The following is a 17,642-nucleotide window of genomic DNA, read 5'->3' as shown; positions in this document are numbered from 1 at the left end:
ACAATGTACACAAAAATATCCTAAATATAAAATATACAGAATAATTCATAAATAGAAAGAAATTGAAATGACCAAACTACACAAATTGTGTACATTTCACAATGGGATGAATAAAGGATCTATCTATCTATCTATCTATCTATCTATCTATCTATCTATCTATCTATCTATCTATCTATCTATCTATCTATCATGGTTGCTGAAATGTGAGGGGTGCACTTACTTTTGTGAGATACTCAAGAGCCAAGAAGCACTTTTTTTTTTTTTTTTTTACCATATACTGTATATCTGATGCAGTACACAGTGACATGAGACAACAATCCTCTAGAACCCTGGTGTTACAACACCCAACACAGAGCTACAACACCCAACACAGAGCTACATCACAGAGCTTCAACACCCAACACAGAGCTACAACACAGAGCTACAACACCCAACACAGAGCTACATCACAGAGCTTCAACACCCAACACAGAGCTACATCACAGAGCTTCAACACCCAACACAGAGCTTCAACACAGAGCTACAACACCCAACACAGAGCTACAACACCCAACACAGAGCTACATCACAGAGCTTCAACACCCAACACAGAGCTACAACACAGAGCTACAACACCCAACACAGAGCTACATCACAGAGCTTCAACACCCAACACAGAGCTACATCACAGAGCTTCAACACCCAACACAGAGCTTCAACACAGAGCTACAACACCCAACACAGAGCTACAACACAGAGCTACAACACCCAACACAGAGCTACATCACAGAGCTACAACACCCAACACAGAGCTACATCACAGAGCTACAACACCCAACACAGAGCTACAACACAGAGCTTCAACACCCAACACAGAGCTACAACACAGAGCTTCAACACCCAACACAGAGCTACAACACAGAGCTTCAACACCCAACACAGAGCTACAACACAGAGCTTCAACACCCAACACAGAGCTACAACACAGAGCTTCAACACCCAACACAGAGCTACAACACCCAACACAGAGCTTCAACACCCAACACAGAGCTTCAACACCCAACACAGAGCTTCAACACCCAACACAGAGCTACAACACAGAGCTTCATCACCCAACACAGAGCTTCAACACCCAACACAGAGCTTCAACACCCAACACAGAGCTTCAACACCCAACACAGAGCTACATAACAGAACACAGAGCAGTTTCCAAGTGTCCAAACAGTGCAGACAAAAAACACAAAAAAGCACCAACCGGTAAACCTGCTGTATACTCTAAATATACAGTAATATGCAAAAGAGGACTATAAACAAACACAATGCAGCAAAAAACAGCATAAATACAGTATATGATTAAATATAATATATAATGTGGTGGTGGAATGAATTGAGAGAGTAATGAGTGTGTGCTGAGTTCAGGTTGTACAGTTCATTAACACACAGTTAAGTGTGTGTGGTCGTACACAATGCTGTTGACTTTGCGGATGCTGCGTGTGGTGTAAATGTGTGTGATAGACTGTATAAGACAGAAAAAAAAACCTGGAGTGTGCATCAGAGAGACGAACTGTAATCACCACCACACCCAAATGACCAACACTGATTACAAAGGCCACGTCAGGGTGCGACCTCATCATTAAAGGAAAAAAATATATTATTATTATTACTGCTGTGTTCACACAGAGATGAACATGACGTGAAAAACACGTTAAATCAAGTCTAATTATGCGGGAGACTCCAGACTCTTAAACACACACTTACCTTCTGTATACACCATACACAGGAAATCCTGATGAACCTGGACTTCAAATCACGAAACACAATCAGAATTGATAGGAAGTGATTGGATGTGAATAACAGCACAAGATGTTTATCGTCTGTTATATATGAAGATGCAGGAAGTGTATAAAGGAGAAGAGAAGAAGCAGCTGGCAGTGTCTCTGAAAACATGGCTACATGAATCAAATCAGTTTGAGATGAATTGCATGTCAGTCTGTATTAATGAAGATGTTGGATTTAACTCCTGGTGCTGTTTCACACCTGAACTTCCAGCCAATCACAATCCAGCATTCACATGAACCAGTGTGTAAACAGGAAGTAACTGTTTTTTAGCCCAAAACATTGTTACTGGAAAATAATCATCATATGACGATGACCTCACTGTTGATTATTTTCCTACAACGGTTTATTCTTTACTTACGCTGCAGAGAAATTAAACACATCCCACAAAAAAGTCCAAATCAAGCTGCTTTTAATGAAGAAAGAAGCAGTCATGAGTGTACAGAGCGTACCAGAACCAGATCCAACATTCCAGAAAAGATTTTATTTTACTAAACACACACATCATAGGAGAAAATGGTCAATAAGTGCATCTGTGTTTTTTTTTTTTTTTTTTTTACTGCCAATATTTCATTCGTAATTATCGACAGAGTAAAAAGTGTAGAAAACTGGAAGAGATCAAAACAAATAAATTATTTTTTGATACAAATTAATTTAAATGTCGAAGAAAAACAAGCGCCAAGAGCAAAAAAATGAACTTATCCCAGATATAAGTAAAACGACGACCCGGAATTCGATCCTAGAAAATAAGCGAGGGAGAAAATAAAGCGTGAGCATTTTCTATAAAAAAAAAAAAGATTTACAGTAGATTACACAGTGAACACGCGCTACAATTCAGCCTGCTGATTTTATCGAAAGGATGTGGAGCAGGAGAAAAAAAACAAAAACAAAAAAAAACCTAATTACAAAATTAGCGCTGATGAAATATAACCATGTACGCGATGCCGGTGGCCGATCCAGATCCGATCTTCTCATTTCAAGGCTCTCAATTTCCGATCGGGATTCGGACCTCCTTTTTTTCCCTGAGAGCTCCTTTTCCACTGTGCTTTTGAAATACTGTTTCCTTGGAAACAGATTTCGGATTGTAGCATCAGTAACGCGTTTCTGTAACTACGCTACTCTAAGAATGCTAACGCTGAGCTACACACGCTGGTGCTCTCTGTCTAGATCTGGAAACCCAGTTTTGAATCATGGTTTCTATGGTGATTACCGGCTTCTGTGGCCGTAGGTTTTTATATTGTTCTAATTTTGCTGTAACGGATGCGACACGGATCTCATACGCTACTGTAAAATCGTTACTCATCCCTGAGCGATGCTAGTAAGTAAAATGATCTCTTGTAGGCGTGGCCTTTTTTTTTTTTTTTTTTTAAACAGCCTGAAGCATGAACTACTTGTATTTGAACAATGTTGTATTTCAGATCGCTTCACACGTCACCAGATTTGTTATCTGATTAATTGATATAAAGCAAGCTACGTGTGGTAGCGATATAGAAAGGGCAGAGGGAACAACAACCTCGTAACTTCTCTACTATTTTCCATTAGGAATCCGAAAAAGTTGCTCACTTCAAATAACTTCTCAATGGAGCCGCTTCCAAAAAAACTTCAGAGGAGCCACTTTAAGAAACTTCTCAGAGGAACCGCTCAGGACGCAGTTGCACAGTTGCATTTGGAGGCTCAGAGATCAGATTACGGAACAGGTTTGATGTTCCACAGCGGCAGAGCGTCATTGGAAGGAATAAGGGGCTCGAACAGGGTTTCAAGGAGAAAATAAATCTCAGAAACGTCGGCATAAAATAAAAATCTGAGGAGTCCGAGAGGTTTTTTTTTTAATCCCCCGAGGTGAAGGAGAACGCTTTACTCCATGATGGCTCTGTAGACTGAAGGCTCGATATAGTCCTCTCTGTAGCGCGAGTTTATAAAGCGCTGTCTTTTAGAGTCCTGTTTGACCTCCTTCTCCACAAAGACTCCTTTAAAGCGCATGTCTGACGCCACGGACTGGGAGGGGGGGGGAGGGGGGAGAGAGAGAGAGATCACAGAATGATTAAAGGCACTCAGGGGAAGAGTAGGAATGATGAAGTGAGAGTCTCCTCAGTGTCTCACCAGTCTCGCCTTGACACGTTTGGGAAGCTCCTCGTCCAGACAGTACACTTCTTCACGTTTTACCGTCAGCTGAGACTCGTCCTCGAACTCCAACTGGGGACACGAGACAGAGAGAAAGATGCATATAATAAATGAAGAAAATGAGAACCCGAGGAAGAAATGGAGATTCACATACAGTGTATATATAAATAAAATGATAAAAATAGAGGAGTATCGTGATGTGAATGTGACGTCATCATATCGCTCATCCTTCAGTTCTTTCTTTTTTTCCTCATGAAGTTTAATGATCAACTCGCATGATGTTATAAAGGAGCAACTTGGATAAATCCGATGCACACGGATGAGAAAAGTGTGTTTGTGTGCGATGTTGTGAATTTGTGAGTTTGTTTGGGTGATGTTGCGTAAATCACAGCAGGGAGACAAAACGGACTGTTCTGGGAACAAAAAGGGGGGGGGCAATCACTCTCTCACACACACACACACACACACACACACACACACACACACACACACACACACACGTGTACTCTAAAACGCAGAATGTGCGAACAATTTTAGTGTGTGTGTGAGAGAGAGAGAGATTCCCTGACCTGATACATGGGGATGACATGAGCTGCGACGAACTTGGCACCGTAGATCAGCCCGTCTGTCCAGCGCACCTGCACCACGGCGCCCTCTACTGGAGGCCCGAGTCTCACACAGTCTCTGTTCTGTAACCAAAAAAAGCGTCGTTAGGAACAAACAGCGTCGCACACCAACCATCACTCTCTGTTTCACGTCACGGCGTTACGCACCACGATGTCCTCAGGGAAAAGGTTGTCGCTGAAGGAGCCGTCGTCAAACACCACCTCGTAGAACGTAGCCTTGGTGAGCTCCACCACCTCGCAATGGTAATAGCGGCCATTCTTGTGCTTGCAGATGACCTTCTGCCCCGTCACCAGTTCTCGCAAAGACGCCTTATTACGCTGCGGAGGAAAAAAAGTCACACGTTCTTATCACCCGCTCCGTCCCATCTTAAATCACCCGAGTCCGATTCTGGTGCAGGAGTTTAGAGAGCCCAAAAACTCAAATGTCTCGTAGCGGTTCTATGTACCAAGATAATGAGATGGTACCGATCTGATACCAGAAAAATTTTAACAATCAGAAAAATAAAAGAGAAACATATCAGATATAGTATATAATAAAAAAAATTTAAAAAAAGAATGAATTTGATCCGATCTTGTAACTAATATATATATACACACACATAAGTAGATAAGTTACAAGATCGGATCAAATCAAATATACCCTTTGATTCATAATGTACATTTCTTCATAAATTCTTTCTATCTATCTATCTATCTATCTATCTATCCATCCATCCATCCATCCATCTATCTATCCATCCATTCATCCATCTAATTATATTGCCGATTTGATCACTTTTAAAAATTGTAAAATATATAATATTCAATATTTGTTACAATATAAAAAACAATATATTGAATTTGTTTATTAATATGTTTGAATTATAAGCATTTTTGTTTTCAGCTAAGCGACTTGTTTACAAATATTTAGCAAAGTAAAAAATAAATACCCGTATATACGGTGCTGAACATTAAACAAGCGTCTTGTAATATGGTGCTAAATCTTTCTCCGTATCGTATCGGCCTGCACTGGAAGCTGACGTATGCAGTATAACATGCGGTGGTTTATTTAGCGTGAAGAACGGGGTGTTTTTAATAACGATGGAGAGTAAACGTGAACATGCCTCTGGATAACGAGGCGTCTCGTCGCCCCTCAGCAGGTGTGTGGGGGTACAGAGCAGGTGCAGGACGAATAAAGATAAATAGCTCGTGACGAGATCGGCAGAGTGAACATTACAGCCACCGAGACGTAAAATTAGACACGTGTAATTAGACGTTTGTGCAGGATGCCATGAGAGCAACGATAATTAGAGGGTTATAAAGTAGAACACTGAAGCTCCGCCCACAGAATTAACCAGCTACTAAACTCTATCTAACCTCAATCCTAACCCTCTCATGTAGATCACACGTACACTACATGGCTAAAAGTTTGTGAAAACCTGAGCAACATTCCACATTTAGTCCCCATTTGCTGTTATAATAACCTCCACTATTCTGGGAAGATGTTCCACTAGATTTTGTGGAGATTCATTTAGCCACCAAGGTGTGAGTAAAGAGATGAGGTGAGCACCTTTGGGATGAATGTGAATGATGACTGCACCCCAGGCCTCAATAGGATTGTAACTCTACAGCAGGAGATTTTCCACTCCAACCTATGAAAGGCAGATCTTCATGGAGCTGGTTTTGTGCACAGGGGAATGGTCATGCTGGCGCAGGTTTGGGTCTCATGCTACAGTATCCAGAGACGTCCTGTACAATTGTATGCCTTCAACTTTGTGTAACATTTTGGAGAAGAATTTGGAGAAGTATTGTCCCAATACTTTTGGCTATAAAAATATCGCTAGATAAAAAAAAACCCTGAAAAAAACCTAAGAAACGCCGTCCTAAAAGGTCACAGTATTCCTCAGAAAAAGGAGGAGAACATTTCTTCGAACTGCTGTCACGCTGTGAGGATAAACGCTATCTGCCCTCTTCCACATACATACGCAGACGGACACTTATGATTGGCTAGTGTCATGTAATAGTGAACATACCCTGCCCCCAACTCTACTTTCACCTTTTAGTCAATCTTTTGTTATTTGTAGTTTTTGGACTTTTGCCCTTTTATGGAGTTTTGAACAACAGATGTTCTCGAAATGTAAAAACGTACACCAGTAAATGTGTAGGAATATAAAGTTGTTTAGCTTTTCTAGTTTGTTGATACCTCGATGTTTGTGCCTCCTTTGTGTCTCCAGCAGGTGAAGAAGACGACGAAGGGCCAGTCGTCAGGGTGCAGGTGAACGCCGACCGCCTGAGCACACGTGGGGTGGAAGGAGGACGAGCAGCGGCCGTGGGAGCACTGAACACAGCAACCAGACGCCTTCTTCATCTGCTTCCGACAGTAATGACACTTCTGCACACCAAAAACACCACTTCCTGTCAACACACAGCTTCTACCAACCTGTAGAAAACGATGTAGCAGTCTCTCTCTCTCTCACACACACACACACACACACACACACACACACACACACACACACACACACGCACGCTTACCAGTTTAAATCTCTGTAGCGGTATAGCACTCAGATCTACCGGCCTGCGCTCGGGGATGTTCACAAACCTGGCCTCCAAAACAGCTACTGCACAGAACACATGCACCCACCTACACACACACACACACACACACACACGTTCATCATCAGGTCCACCTACTACACAGTTCCTACCTAAAGGCCCACGTTGCGGTGCATAATTATAATTATTTGCTTGTCCTTCAATAGACCCGTAGCGCGATAGGAAAATCACGTATATACCCGGTCACATGACTACACACGATGTCACGTCACGTCTAATTTTCTCATCAGTCCCCTTAAAAACTTGAACATATAACATACTTAAATCTTATACATTATATAAATGTGTTGGCTTCATCACACCGTTTCCCCCGAGGCAATTTTCACATCGTTCCTGAACCCTACGAGACCCACCAGAGCAGAAATGTATCGCGATAATTTATCACCATATAAATATCATGCCATCATATCACCCGACCCCTAACAACCGTCCTCAGAGATAAACGTTTTTAATTCTTCCATATCGTCCTGAAACCCCGCCAGACTGTAAATAACTTCCTGGGATTGTTACCAAGATACTCACTTGTCGTTGTTGGCTCTCTGCAATGCTCCTCCTCGTAAAGAACACAAACAGCAGTCCTGAGGAGGGAAGAAGGAAGGGAAAAATTACAGATCATACAGTGGACACTGAGTAATTAAACCCGAGTTAACTTTGTCCTGTATCTACGAGATCAAGATAAAATAGCAGTGCAATCTGTCTTCATACGCTCAGAATCCACCCTCTCGTGTCAATACACTAGAAGGACACTTGACTTTTCACCATATGTGCTTCTTCACCAAACTGATCACCACACACAATTGAGGTGTATTTGGGAGCATTCAAATTTTCCCTTCACTTAAACGAGCAGACTCAAACCTGTTCCACCGTGCCACAGTGTGGTGTGTGTGTGTGTGTGTGTGTGTGTGTGTGTGTGTTTCACATCCAGCTATTTACTCAAAACACACAAAGTTGCCTGTCTTCTCTCCCTTCTGCAGCTCAAACAGGGCTATGTTATTATTATTATTATTATTATTATTATTATGAAGTTTAAGCTTGTTTAACCTTTATTTTTACAGGCAAGTCATTAAGAACAGGTTCTTCTTTACAATGGCGGCCTGAAGCAGGTGATACAAATCATTCTTTCATTTTTTTCTTCTTTTCTTTTTTTTTTTTTTATCACCTCACCCAATTACATACTTTTACTTCAAACTTAATTGGTATTTAATTAGAATTAATATTTGCATTTTTTCTTTTTTTTTTGGCAATAAAACTGTTTAGTAGGTTTTTTGGAAACATCAATCATCTGATAAAATTTTTTTTTTTTAATAAAAAAAAAAAAAAGAGAACCATAACTTTATTTTTAGAAAATAAAAATGGAAAAAATTCATTGTTTAACAATTAAACACAGAGAGAATTTATGAAATGTTTCACATTAAATTGAAAAAAGAAAAAAAAAAAAACTAAATTAGTTGTGACAAAAGTAATGGCACCCATTTAATCACTTTTTATTATGAATAATAAATTATTATTTAACATTATTATTTGATCAAAAGGGTTGAAATGCTTCTATTTTTCAGCCAAAAAATTTTTAATAAATAAAATAAAAAAGAAATGCAGAAAAGATGTAAGACCTGAGTAAAAGCATTGTCTTCACAGCGTGAACACCTCCATCCATCCAGACTGCTGCCTCGAGGAACTCCGTAACAACCTGAGGAGATACAACATTGAATCCTCAACCTTTATCTGGAAACGTGCATAAATACGCAATTTATATTATAATCCTTAAATATTAAGACTCAGTAGTTTTTAGAGTGCAGTGTTCACATTCCTCAGAACGAACACGACACGATTCAGTGACCACCAGGTGCAGACCTCACGCAAACACACCACAAAATTGTTATCGACGATTTCCCTCTAGAAAGTGAACGACGTAGGAGTGCGTTTAGCCGTTACATTTTATATGTTATATATATATATATATATATATATATATACACATGTTTTTACGGACAAACCGAATGAACAATTCCACACTGAGGAGCAAATATTCTGCTGATATTAAATCAAGAAATTCAGAAACACTCAGAGCCATTACTTTTGTCATAATTTAAACGTTTTGGTGTAATCTGTGGATATCTTATCACACACACACACACACACACACACACACACACACACACACACACACACAGCGAGTACACTGTGTACTCTTTCCCATGTGAAAACACCTGTAGACCAGAGGAGAGAATATTTTGGAAGACATGAGGGAGTTTATGGGCCACAAGAGCGAAAACAAAGGCGTCTGTACTTTCACACGAAGCGAATTGGTGGGAAAACGTCAGTGTTTCTGTTCCAAAACTCTCGAAATAAGTTCCAGGGCTAATACTCACTGGTGTGAACGCGAACGGAGCACACCGTACAGCTGACCAGAGGACTGGTTCCATCCTCATCCAGGTTCGGAGTGGACAGCTGTCCGTCAGAACTTCCTGTGAAGCACATCTCCGGGATCAGAGGCTTCGTCCTAATGTTGTCCTCTCCACTAGACACCGACGTTCCCTGGATCAGAGTGTTCAAATCGCTCTGGGAGGAATGGGAGATCAGTAGCAAGGCATCAGTAGCACCAACACACACACACACACACACAATCTTGTACAACTACAAATCATTTATCTGAATCATCTCTGATGGTGGTGGTGTTTTCCTCATGGCTCCCATCTCTACCTGCTCGTACGTGTGGAAGAGGCTGCACACGGCACAGTATGGAGCCTGGAGACCCAAACGCCGGTTAAACTCGCGCTCCACCTTAAAGCTGCGCAATACCCGTTTTTGCCACAGGGGCCTGAGTAGCTCAGCCCAGGGGTCCGATTCCTGACAGTCCACATCGATCTCCACCTGTTCCTGTAACTCTGTACCACAAACACACACAAACACAATTATATGTACATTTTACTTCACTTCTATGGACCACAAGTGTGAATATCCTTTAAAAAAAAACAACACTGAATTTGAATTAAACATGTACAAAACCCTGAAGGAACAGAAGAATTTCTATTCAAGCAGAAGCAGGATTTTCACCATCACAACTACTTGATCTTTCGGGGCCATTATAAAAATCAAGATCCATAAAGTGTAACCTTCATCGCTGGAGCTGTCTCTGAGCAGCGGGTGAAGCTGTGGCAGATTGCTGAGGGGTTGCAGCATCCTCTTCATGCTCTTGTTCTCTTTCTCATCCTCCGTTTCATCCTGCAGCGATAAAATGTCAAGGTTAACGTACAAACGCAAACCGTCTCTACATCACGTATCACTGTAAAGGCATAGAAGACCGGAGAGAGCGTTCAGACGATCGGCTTTTTAAAAGCGGCGTATGCGTATCGTAATCGTAGTTTTGAGATTCAGAAATCAGCATTAAAAACATCAAATTGCCGTCTTATGAATCGAACTAATACCAATGAAACCCAGACATTAGATTTCCATCATCACAGGAGGCATCGCTAAACTCGGTCAGCTAGATTTTTAAAATGTTTCTTTAATATAACAAAAGAAACAAAATCATGAATAATAACATCGGCGTTTATCTTGTTTTTTCCCGTCTGTACGCTTCCTAACATCCATGCAAAATAAAGAGACTGAGGCTGGAGTCAATTATGTTATAGCGCCATCTGGTCTTCACACCAGTACCTCAACGAAAAAATTAAAACATTTATTTCTGATTTATAAAATTTTTTTAATATATATATATAATTTTCAACTCACCTCATGTGTGTCTACGCTGTGTTCTGGAGTGTCTACGCTGTGTTCTGGAGTGTCTACGCTGTGTTCTGGAGTGTCTACGCTGTGTTTCAGCTCAGGTGTGGGTTCTGACTCGGAGTCGGAGTCCATGAAGTCTTGGACTTTGGGATATTGGGGTTTACAGAGCGTGGCTTTAGCGGCGTAGGTGTGAACCTGCAGGGCGTCAGAGGGACTCAGGGTCCGGTGAAAGAGCAGGCTGGCGACCCCGGGCTTGCTGGACGTCCAGGGCAGAGCGGAGAGGCAGTGCGGGGCCATGGGGACGGTGGCGATGGACAGATGGCTTTTTCTTTGGGCCTGAGGAGACTCCGGGGCCGAGTTCTCCGAACGAGGAGGTTTTACACACGACCGACTGCTGCAGTCTGAAACCAAATCGACACACACGAGTCACGTTTATACTGCGTTCCAGAGATCAGATCAGGGAAATGAACAGATACAGACAGTGGAGGGATGGAGGGAGAGAAAGGTGAGGAAAGTACCGGAAGTGTCCGAGCTCAGCTCCGGCTGTGGAGAGAGACGTCCCTTCTTCCCATAAACAGAGTCGCCATTCTGCTCCTCACTCTTTGGCAGAACATCATCTGGTACCTCCAAACACACACGATGCCTCTTAGTTCCGATCCTCTGTTTGGCCACACTGAGCACGCACGTACACACACACACACACACACACACACACACACACACACACACAGTAAAAAATATTCTCATAATTACTTATTATAATAATACAATAAGATTAAGGAGAACAGCAATGATTAAAAAGAGGAGGAAGGGAAGCTCCGCCCAAAACGAGAGGGGAAAAAGGAAAATGACAGCAACGCTGAGAAAGAGAGGGGAAAAAGAGGGAAGGAGACAACAACAGGCAAAAAGAAGTGAGACACCAGTGGAGGTGTTGCACAGCAGCACTAAAGGAGCAGTAACCTTCAGCACCATAAAAATCCTTATAGACAGAAAACCAAAAAGAATTTATTTGCACCTTTTTTTGGAGTCGCTGCTCAGCTTCTGCGTACACGGTTCTCTGTGACCGAAGTCTCCTTTCTTGCCGCCCATGAACTCAGCCGCCTCTGGAGTGGGTTTGGTGTGATCGATGGGCGCGCTGTCCTTCCCCGCCAGCCACAACTCGTAACGCTCGGGCTGATACTTCCTCACAAACACGTCCATGGAGATCTTTACCATGTCCTTCCGACATGAACACTGCAGCCGAGAGAGTCGGAAAGCGTCAGATTTAACCGCAACACTGCGTGAAACAAACGACACTAAACTCGCTGGATCTCACCAGAATGGCCTGCTTTCCGTAATCGATCCACCGCTGCGTGGCGAAGTTGGTCGACTCCGCGCAATTAAACCCGTGATTGAACCCGGCATGATATCCATACGGGAACGTCACCATGAACTCTCCGGCTTCCTGAGTGATCTTAAAAAAAAATTTAATTTTTAATTAAAAACATGGATGAGATGCAAACACTGGGGAGCAAAATTGTCTTAGCATTTCAACGGTCTCTCACTTTTTCAAAAGGGATGCCATATTTCTTCAAAATAGAGGGAGAGATCAGGGTCATCTTGTGTCGGAGAAAAGCTTCGCAGTTTTGAGAACTTCCAGGAAAAAATCCTGCACAACAATAAAGTTGGAATAGAAACTGCAGTTCAGTTCAGGGTTTATCCACTAGGTGGCGATTACATGCATATGAACTGAAAAAGAGTCTAGGTGTTAAATTCGCGCTCATGCGTACCTTTAGCCAGACGCTCTAATCTCTTCCCGTGCTCCGGAGGAACAGTGTACCTGTACAGGAACGTTCAAAAATAAACCTGCTCTCAGAAGTTCTCAAAATTAACACACTGAAAGGTTTTTCTACGGAATAGAAGCTGTACCACGACTTGGGTTCCCCGAAGTGAAGGTAATTGATGCTGTAGAGATCCATGTCCTCCGTGTGCCAGGCGAACGTCGTCTTCCACATGCCGAAGTACAGGTAAGGCGTGTTCACCCCCTCGATGGTGATGCCGCTGTCGTGCTCCACAGTGTCCAGGATGGTGTTCAAACGGCCCACGTTCCACTCATCCACACCCTGACGTGAGGAAAAAAAGAATTTAAAACTGAAGGAGGATGAAGGTGTAGAAAGAAGGGGGTTGGGGAAAGAGAAGGAAGAAGCAAGAGAGCAGGATAGAGAAAAGGATAAAGAGGAGAAGGAGATAAAATACGGAGGACGAGTGAGAAAGTCACTCACAGGGTCGTACAGAGTTCCGTTAACGTCGGCTCCATAGATGGGAGGGTTGAAAGTGACGTTCTTCCAGTATTTCCTCTCGAGCTCTTCAAAGTCATCATATCGTGGACTGCAGAACCTGCAGGAGAAGAAACAAAACTCCATCACCACAACCGAACACTGCCGTGCGAGAGTCCGTGCGAGAGTCTGATATCATCCGAGTTGATATCGCAGTGTTATCGCTCACTCACTTGTCGCTGTTGGCGGTTTTGCGGAACTCCTTCACAGTCATGGGTTTCTTCTGGATGTTGTACTGAGTGAAGAGTCCAGATTGACCCGTCACCACCTGCTGGATCGGCGCTGGGATCAACAGGTCATCGATGTCGTCGTACGAGCGTCTGGGCTTCCACTCCTTTGGAGGAACGATCTGTAGATCATGAGAGAATTTATCGTAAAAAAAAAATCTTTTTTTTTTTTGTGTATTTGTTTATCCCAATTTAGCTTAGAGTGAGTTTGGGGTGTGTGTGTGTGTGTGTGTGTGTGTGTGTGTGTGTGTGTGTGTGTGTGTGTGTGTGTGTGTGTGTGTGTGTGTGTGTGTGTGTGTGTGTGTACCTTGGCCAGACCGGCTCTGTGCGCTCCCTTAGACTCCATGTAAGCGATGTAGCGGCTGAAGCTCTTGAACTCCTCCATGGTCGGGTAAAAGGTCATGATCCCCTTGGAGGAGAAGGAGGACGAGTCGCACGCCATCCTCACCCCCGTGGATCCTCAAACCTGCAACCACACACACTTCAATCAGAACTGAAAAACTCCTACAGAACTGCTGATAGGCAGAAAAACACTCCTAACAGTAAACAAACAACAAAAACATCATTATAATGGCTTCAAGAAGTAAATACAATTGTACTGAGATAAAAATAAACATTTAATGAATAACTAATGTATTTTAAGTGTTCTGAGATTATTAACTGTGTGTGTGTAATTCACACAAATACAACACAGTAATGTGAATGAAAGTTCTGTGGAGTCCAAATGGGACATTTTTTTATCTCTAACAGAAGAAGAGGAGAGAAGATGTGATCAGACTCCCTCACCCCCATAGTCACACATGGAGGTGGAAGTTTAATGGTTTGGGGTTGTTTTGGTTCCGGAAAGTGAAAGTAAACCAACACGGCTCCCAGTCCACACTTCAGCACCGTGCAGTTCCGTCTGGACTGCGGCTCTCTGGATCCGATTTCACAGTACAACAAGACGATGAGCCAAAGCAAATGTCTGAGTTCTATAAGTGTTATTTAGAGAGCAGACAGACGTCTGGACTGATGTTTATCATGGAACCACCTGCCCAGACACCGCACCTCAATCCTACTGCACTACTGTGAGATTAACTGAATGATTTCAGGTGAATATTTCAGCAGAACGTTTGGAGATTCAGAACCTGTTCGGATCCTGAGTGTGTATGAAGCCGTTCTTCATGCTAAAGGAGCATTATTCAATGGAAGAAAAAATAAAAGAACATCTGGACTTTCATAGATTTTTTTCACTCTCACAAATTTTCCAAGCTAATTTCATACTAAAACAAAGAAAACACTGTACAGTGTGTTTAGCTTTTTAAGTCATATGAAATTGATTTTTATATTTTTATGATTTTTTTATTTATATATTTTGATGTAATACAGCAGTTAAAAGCACTAAATGAGTTTAGTTTTCACAGTTATTCTTTTATATAATTTAATATTAACACAAATAATAAAAAAAAAAATAAACAAATTTACTTTTTCATTTTTAAGACCGTCTTATATTCTCTTGTATATTTAGTATTTCGCTTTAGTAAAGAAAAAATACTTATTGAGCCGATTATTCAATTAATCAATGGAATATTCGGTAGAAAACTCGATTACTGAAATAATCAGTAGCTGCACCCTGAGTTTGTTGCATAGTAACAAAAGGAAGAGGAAATGTTTATCGCAGTAATAATATAAATATCTTAAAATGTCCAATGATATAATATAATAAGTGGGGGGGAGAGAGAGAGAGATAATCTAATTGATCTATTCTTTCTTCTTCCTCTTATTATTTATTATTTAGTTGTAAATACAAGAACATTATATATAATGTTAATATTGAAATGTCAAGATATGAATAAAATACAATATTTTAATAAATAAATGTTTGCCTATTAGTTGACTGTGCTTTGTGTATAAATCATATTCCAAACATGTTTTATTAAATTTAATAAAAATTACTGATATAATACATTGCAAATAAAACACACAGTACAATACAATGGAAGACGCGCATGCGCACCGCGTCGTCCCTCAGCACCTCCGGGTAACGTCAAACCCATAGACCACGCCCCGTCCTGGTTACGCCCACACTCCGAGACATTCTGAACGCTGATTGGCTGAACCGAGAGTCTCTTTAAAAAAAAAAACTAAAAAAAAAAAAACTCTCACAGCTAACGCTAACTTAGCTTGCTAGCTAGGCCTTGATGTTCTCTGTTCACAGGACCGGGAGAGGAAACACATCCAGCGGGACATTACAGCTCCGAATCCGCACCGTATTACCGCCACAGAACCCAAATCCGCCGAACGATACAAAAAAAAAGGCGGGAAAAGCCGTTTTTTTGTTTTATGTAGCCGAGATTAGCCCTGTTTAGTTGGTTAGCATTAGCATTAACTCCGTGCAGGAGAAACACAGTGTTTTAACTGCATAAATGATTATTTCTGTGAGACTAAGCGCTCTGAATGCACATTAACTCACCGATTATGTGGAATAAATGTCACGGGAAACCCGCTCTTATCTTTCCGCCTCTCTTCACTCACTTTCAGCACCGGACCTTCACAAGCCCAAGCCCCATCACCTCCATTAGCTCCACACTGCGCATGCGCGCTGCCCATTTGTTTACTATGGCCAGGAGGAACCATAACCAATCACAGCGCTGTCATCGTCCTGGGTTGCCAGATTGACCAATATGACACTACAAAAATAACAGCGCTGGGTTTTATTATTAATTTATTTACAATACTTTATTATATTTATATATGTGTGTTTTATACAATTTTTTCGTTTGTAGAAAATTGATGTTATAATAATCTTTAGTTTATTTCTTATTCATACACATCCCTATATAAAATTATTAGTTTATTTATATTTATATATAAAATATATAAACAGTATTTACTATTGTATTGATTTACATAAAAAAAGAAATGCGGTAAAAGTAAACATTGTTTTAAAAAAAATTAAATGTAGTTAGCGTTCTTTCAAATTATGAAATGTTACTTACATATACAGATTCTTAAATATGTATGTGTTTATATATATAAATATATATACACAGTACAGACCAAAAGTTTGGACACACCTTCTCATTCAAAGAGTTTTCTTTATTTTCATGACTATGAAAATTGTAGATTCACACTGAAGGCATCAAAACTATGAATGAACACATGTGGAATTATATATGGAATTATATACATAACAAAAAAGTGTGAAACAACTGAAAAATGTCATATTGTAGGTTCTACAGTAGCCACATTTTGCTTTGATTACTGCTTTGCACACTCTTGGCATTCTCTTGATGCCTACTTTGAAGAACCTACAATATGACAACCTACAATATGCCTTCAGTGTGAATCTACAATTTTCATAGTCATGAAAATAAAGAAAACTCTTTGAATGAGAAGGTGTGTCCAAACCTTTGGTCTGTACTGTACATATATATATATATATATATATATATAATGTACTAGAATTCTATAAACAAAAAAGTACAGGGAAAAATATGACCTGAATTGTTTTCTAAATAAAAGATTGATCATTTTAAATGATTTATTATTGACACATCTGTAATTGGATGTGGTTTAGGGCTGTGTTGCAATTCAGCAGGTTTTGAAGATCATCCGTTATTTTTATTTTTTTTATGTTTCTTGAAATCTGGTACAAACTGTGTAGATCTTCTGGGATCTTCTGTGGAAAATTTCTTGTGAAGGAATAACAGACACAATCTGCTAAATTGAGGGAGGAACAGAAATCAGAAGTCATTTACATCATGTATTTTCCTGCAAATTAAAAAAAAAAATGAGCAGAACTAAATTAAAGTTCTAGGTTTAATGAAAAGTGCATCAGGAGTTTTTACTGTGGAGTTTTTATAAGAAAATTGTATGTTCTTCTGAACATCTTGTAGAAATCTGACATGATTTTCTAAGACCTTTATTTTTTTGTGTGTGTCTAAACTCTATAGAGCTCCACCCATCATTCACACCTCTGAGATGAATGTAAATAAAGGCCTCCTCACCTTCTCACCTACACCACCACCTGACTTTACTAACACTCTTGTAGATGAATAAATTTCCACAAAATATATTGGAACATCTTCCCAGAAGAATGGAGCTCATTTTAACAGCAGAAAAATGTTATGGTCAGGTTTCCATAAACTTTTAGCCATAAAGTGTCTCACTGGATAAAAAACATATTCCATGCTGTTCTTGTAAAAATGGTGACTGTTGATGAGCTGCTCTGG

At 40.7% G+C, this 17,642-nt stretch overlaps 1 protein-coding gene and 1 long non-coding RNA gene across 3 annotated transcripts in view; one reads left to right on the top strand and one right to left on the bottom strand.

Moving 5' to 3' along the window:
• The window catches only part of LOC310717361, a 65,522-nt gene that overhangs the window by 16,158 nt on the left and 31,722 nt on the right, over nt 1–17,642 (top strand). The gene's annotated exons all lie outside the window — the stretch shown is intronic.
• On the bottom strand, nt 2,214–16,025 carry kdm4ab (lysine (K)-specific demethylase 4A-b). 2 transcript variants are annotated; one of them, XM_083525014.1, is made up of 22 exons: nt 15,881–16,025; nt 13,736–13,894; nt 13,375–13,550; nt 13,148–13,262; nt 12,795–12,988; nt 12,656–12,705; nt 12,431–12,534; nt 12,202–12,339; nt 11,902–12,119; nt 11,405–11,559; nt 10,893–11,287; nt 10,274–10,382; nt 9,861–10,045; nt 9,530–9,719; nt 8,771–8,847; nt 7,683–7,738; nt 7,080–7,188; nt 6,748–6,936; nt 4,713–4,883; nt 4,509–4,628; nt 3,919–4,011; nt 2,214–3,813 (listed from the first exon to the last, which is right to left on the bottom strand). In XM_083525014.1, the coding sequence occupies exons 2-22, from the start codon at nt 13,868–13,870 to the stop codon at nt 3,673–3,675; spliced, it is 3,120 nt and encodes a 1,039-aa protein (XP_083381140.1). In that variant the 5' UTR covers nt 13,871–13,894; nt 15,881–16,025; the 3' UTR covers nt 2,214–3,672. The 2 variants fall into 2 exon arrangements, with proteins under 2 accessions (XP_083381140.1, XP_083381141.1); XM_083525015.1 differs by having other exon boundaries at nt 10,908–11,287.

This window comes from Silurus aristotelis (genome assembly GCF_946808225.1).
Source record: "Silurus aristotelis genome assembly, chromosome: 22".
NCBI lineage: Eukaryota > Metazoa > Chordata > Actinopteri > Siluriformes > Siluridae > Silurus > Silurus aristotelis.
The sequence above is the reverse complement of the archived record's forward strand: the minus strand, read 5'-3'. Positions and strand labels throughout refer to the sequence as shown.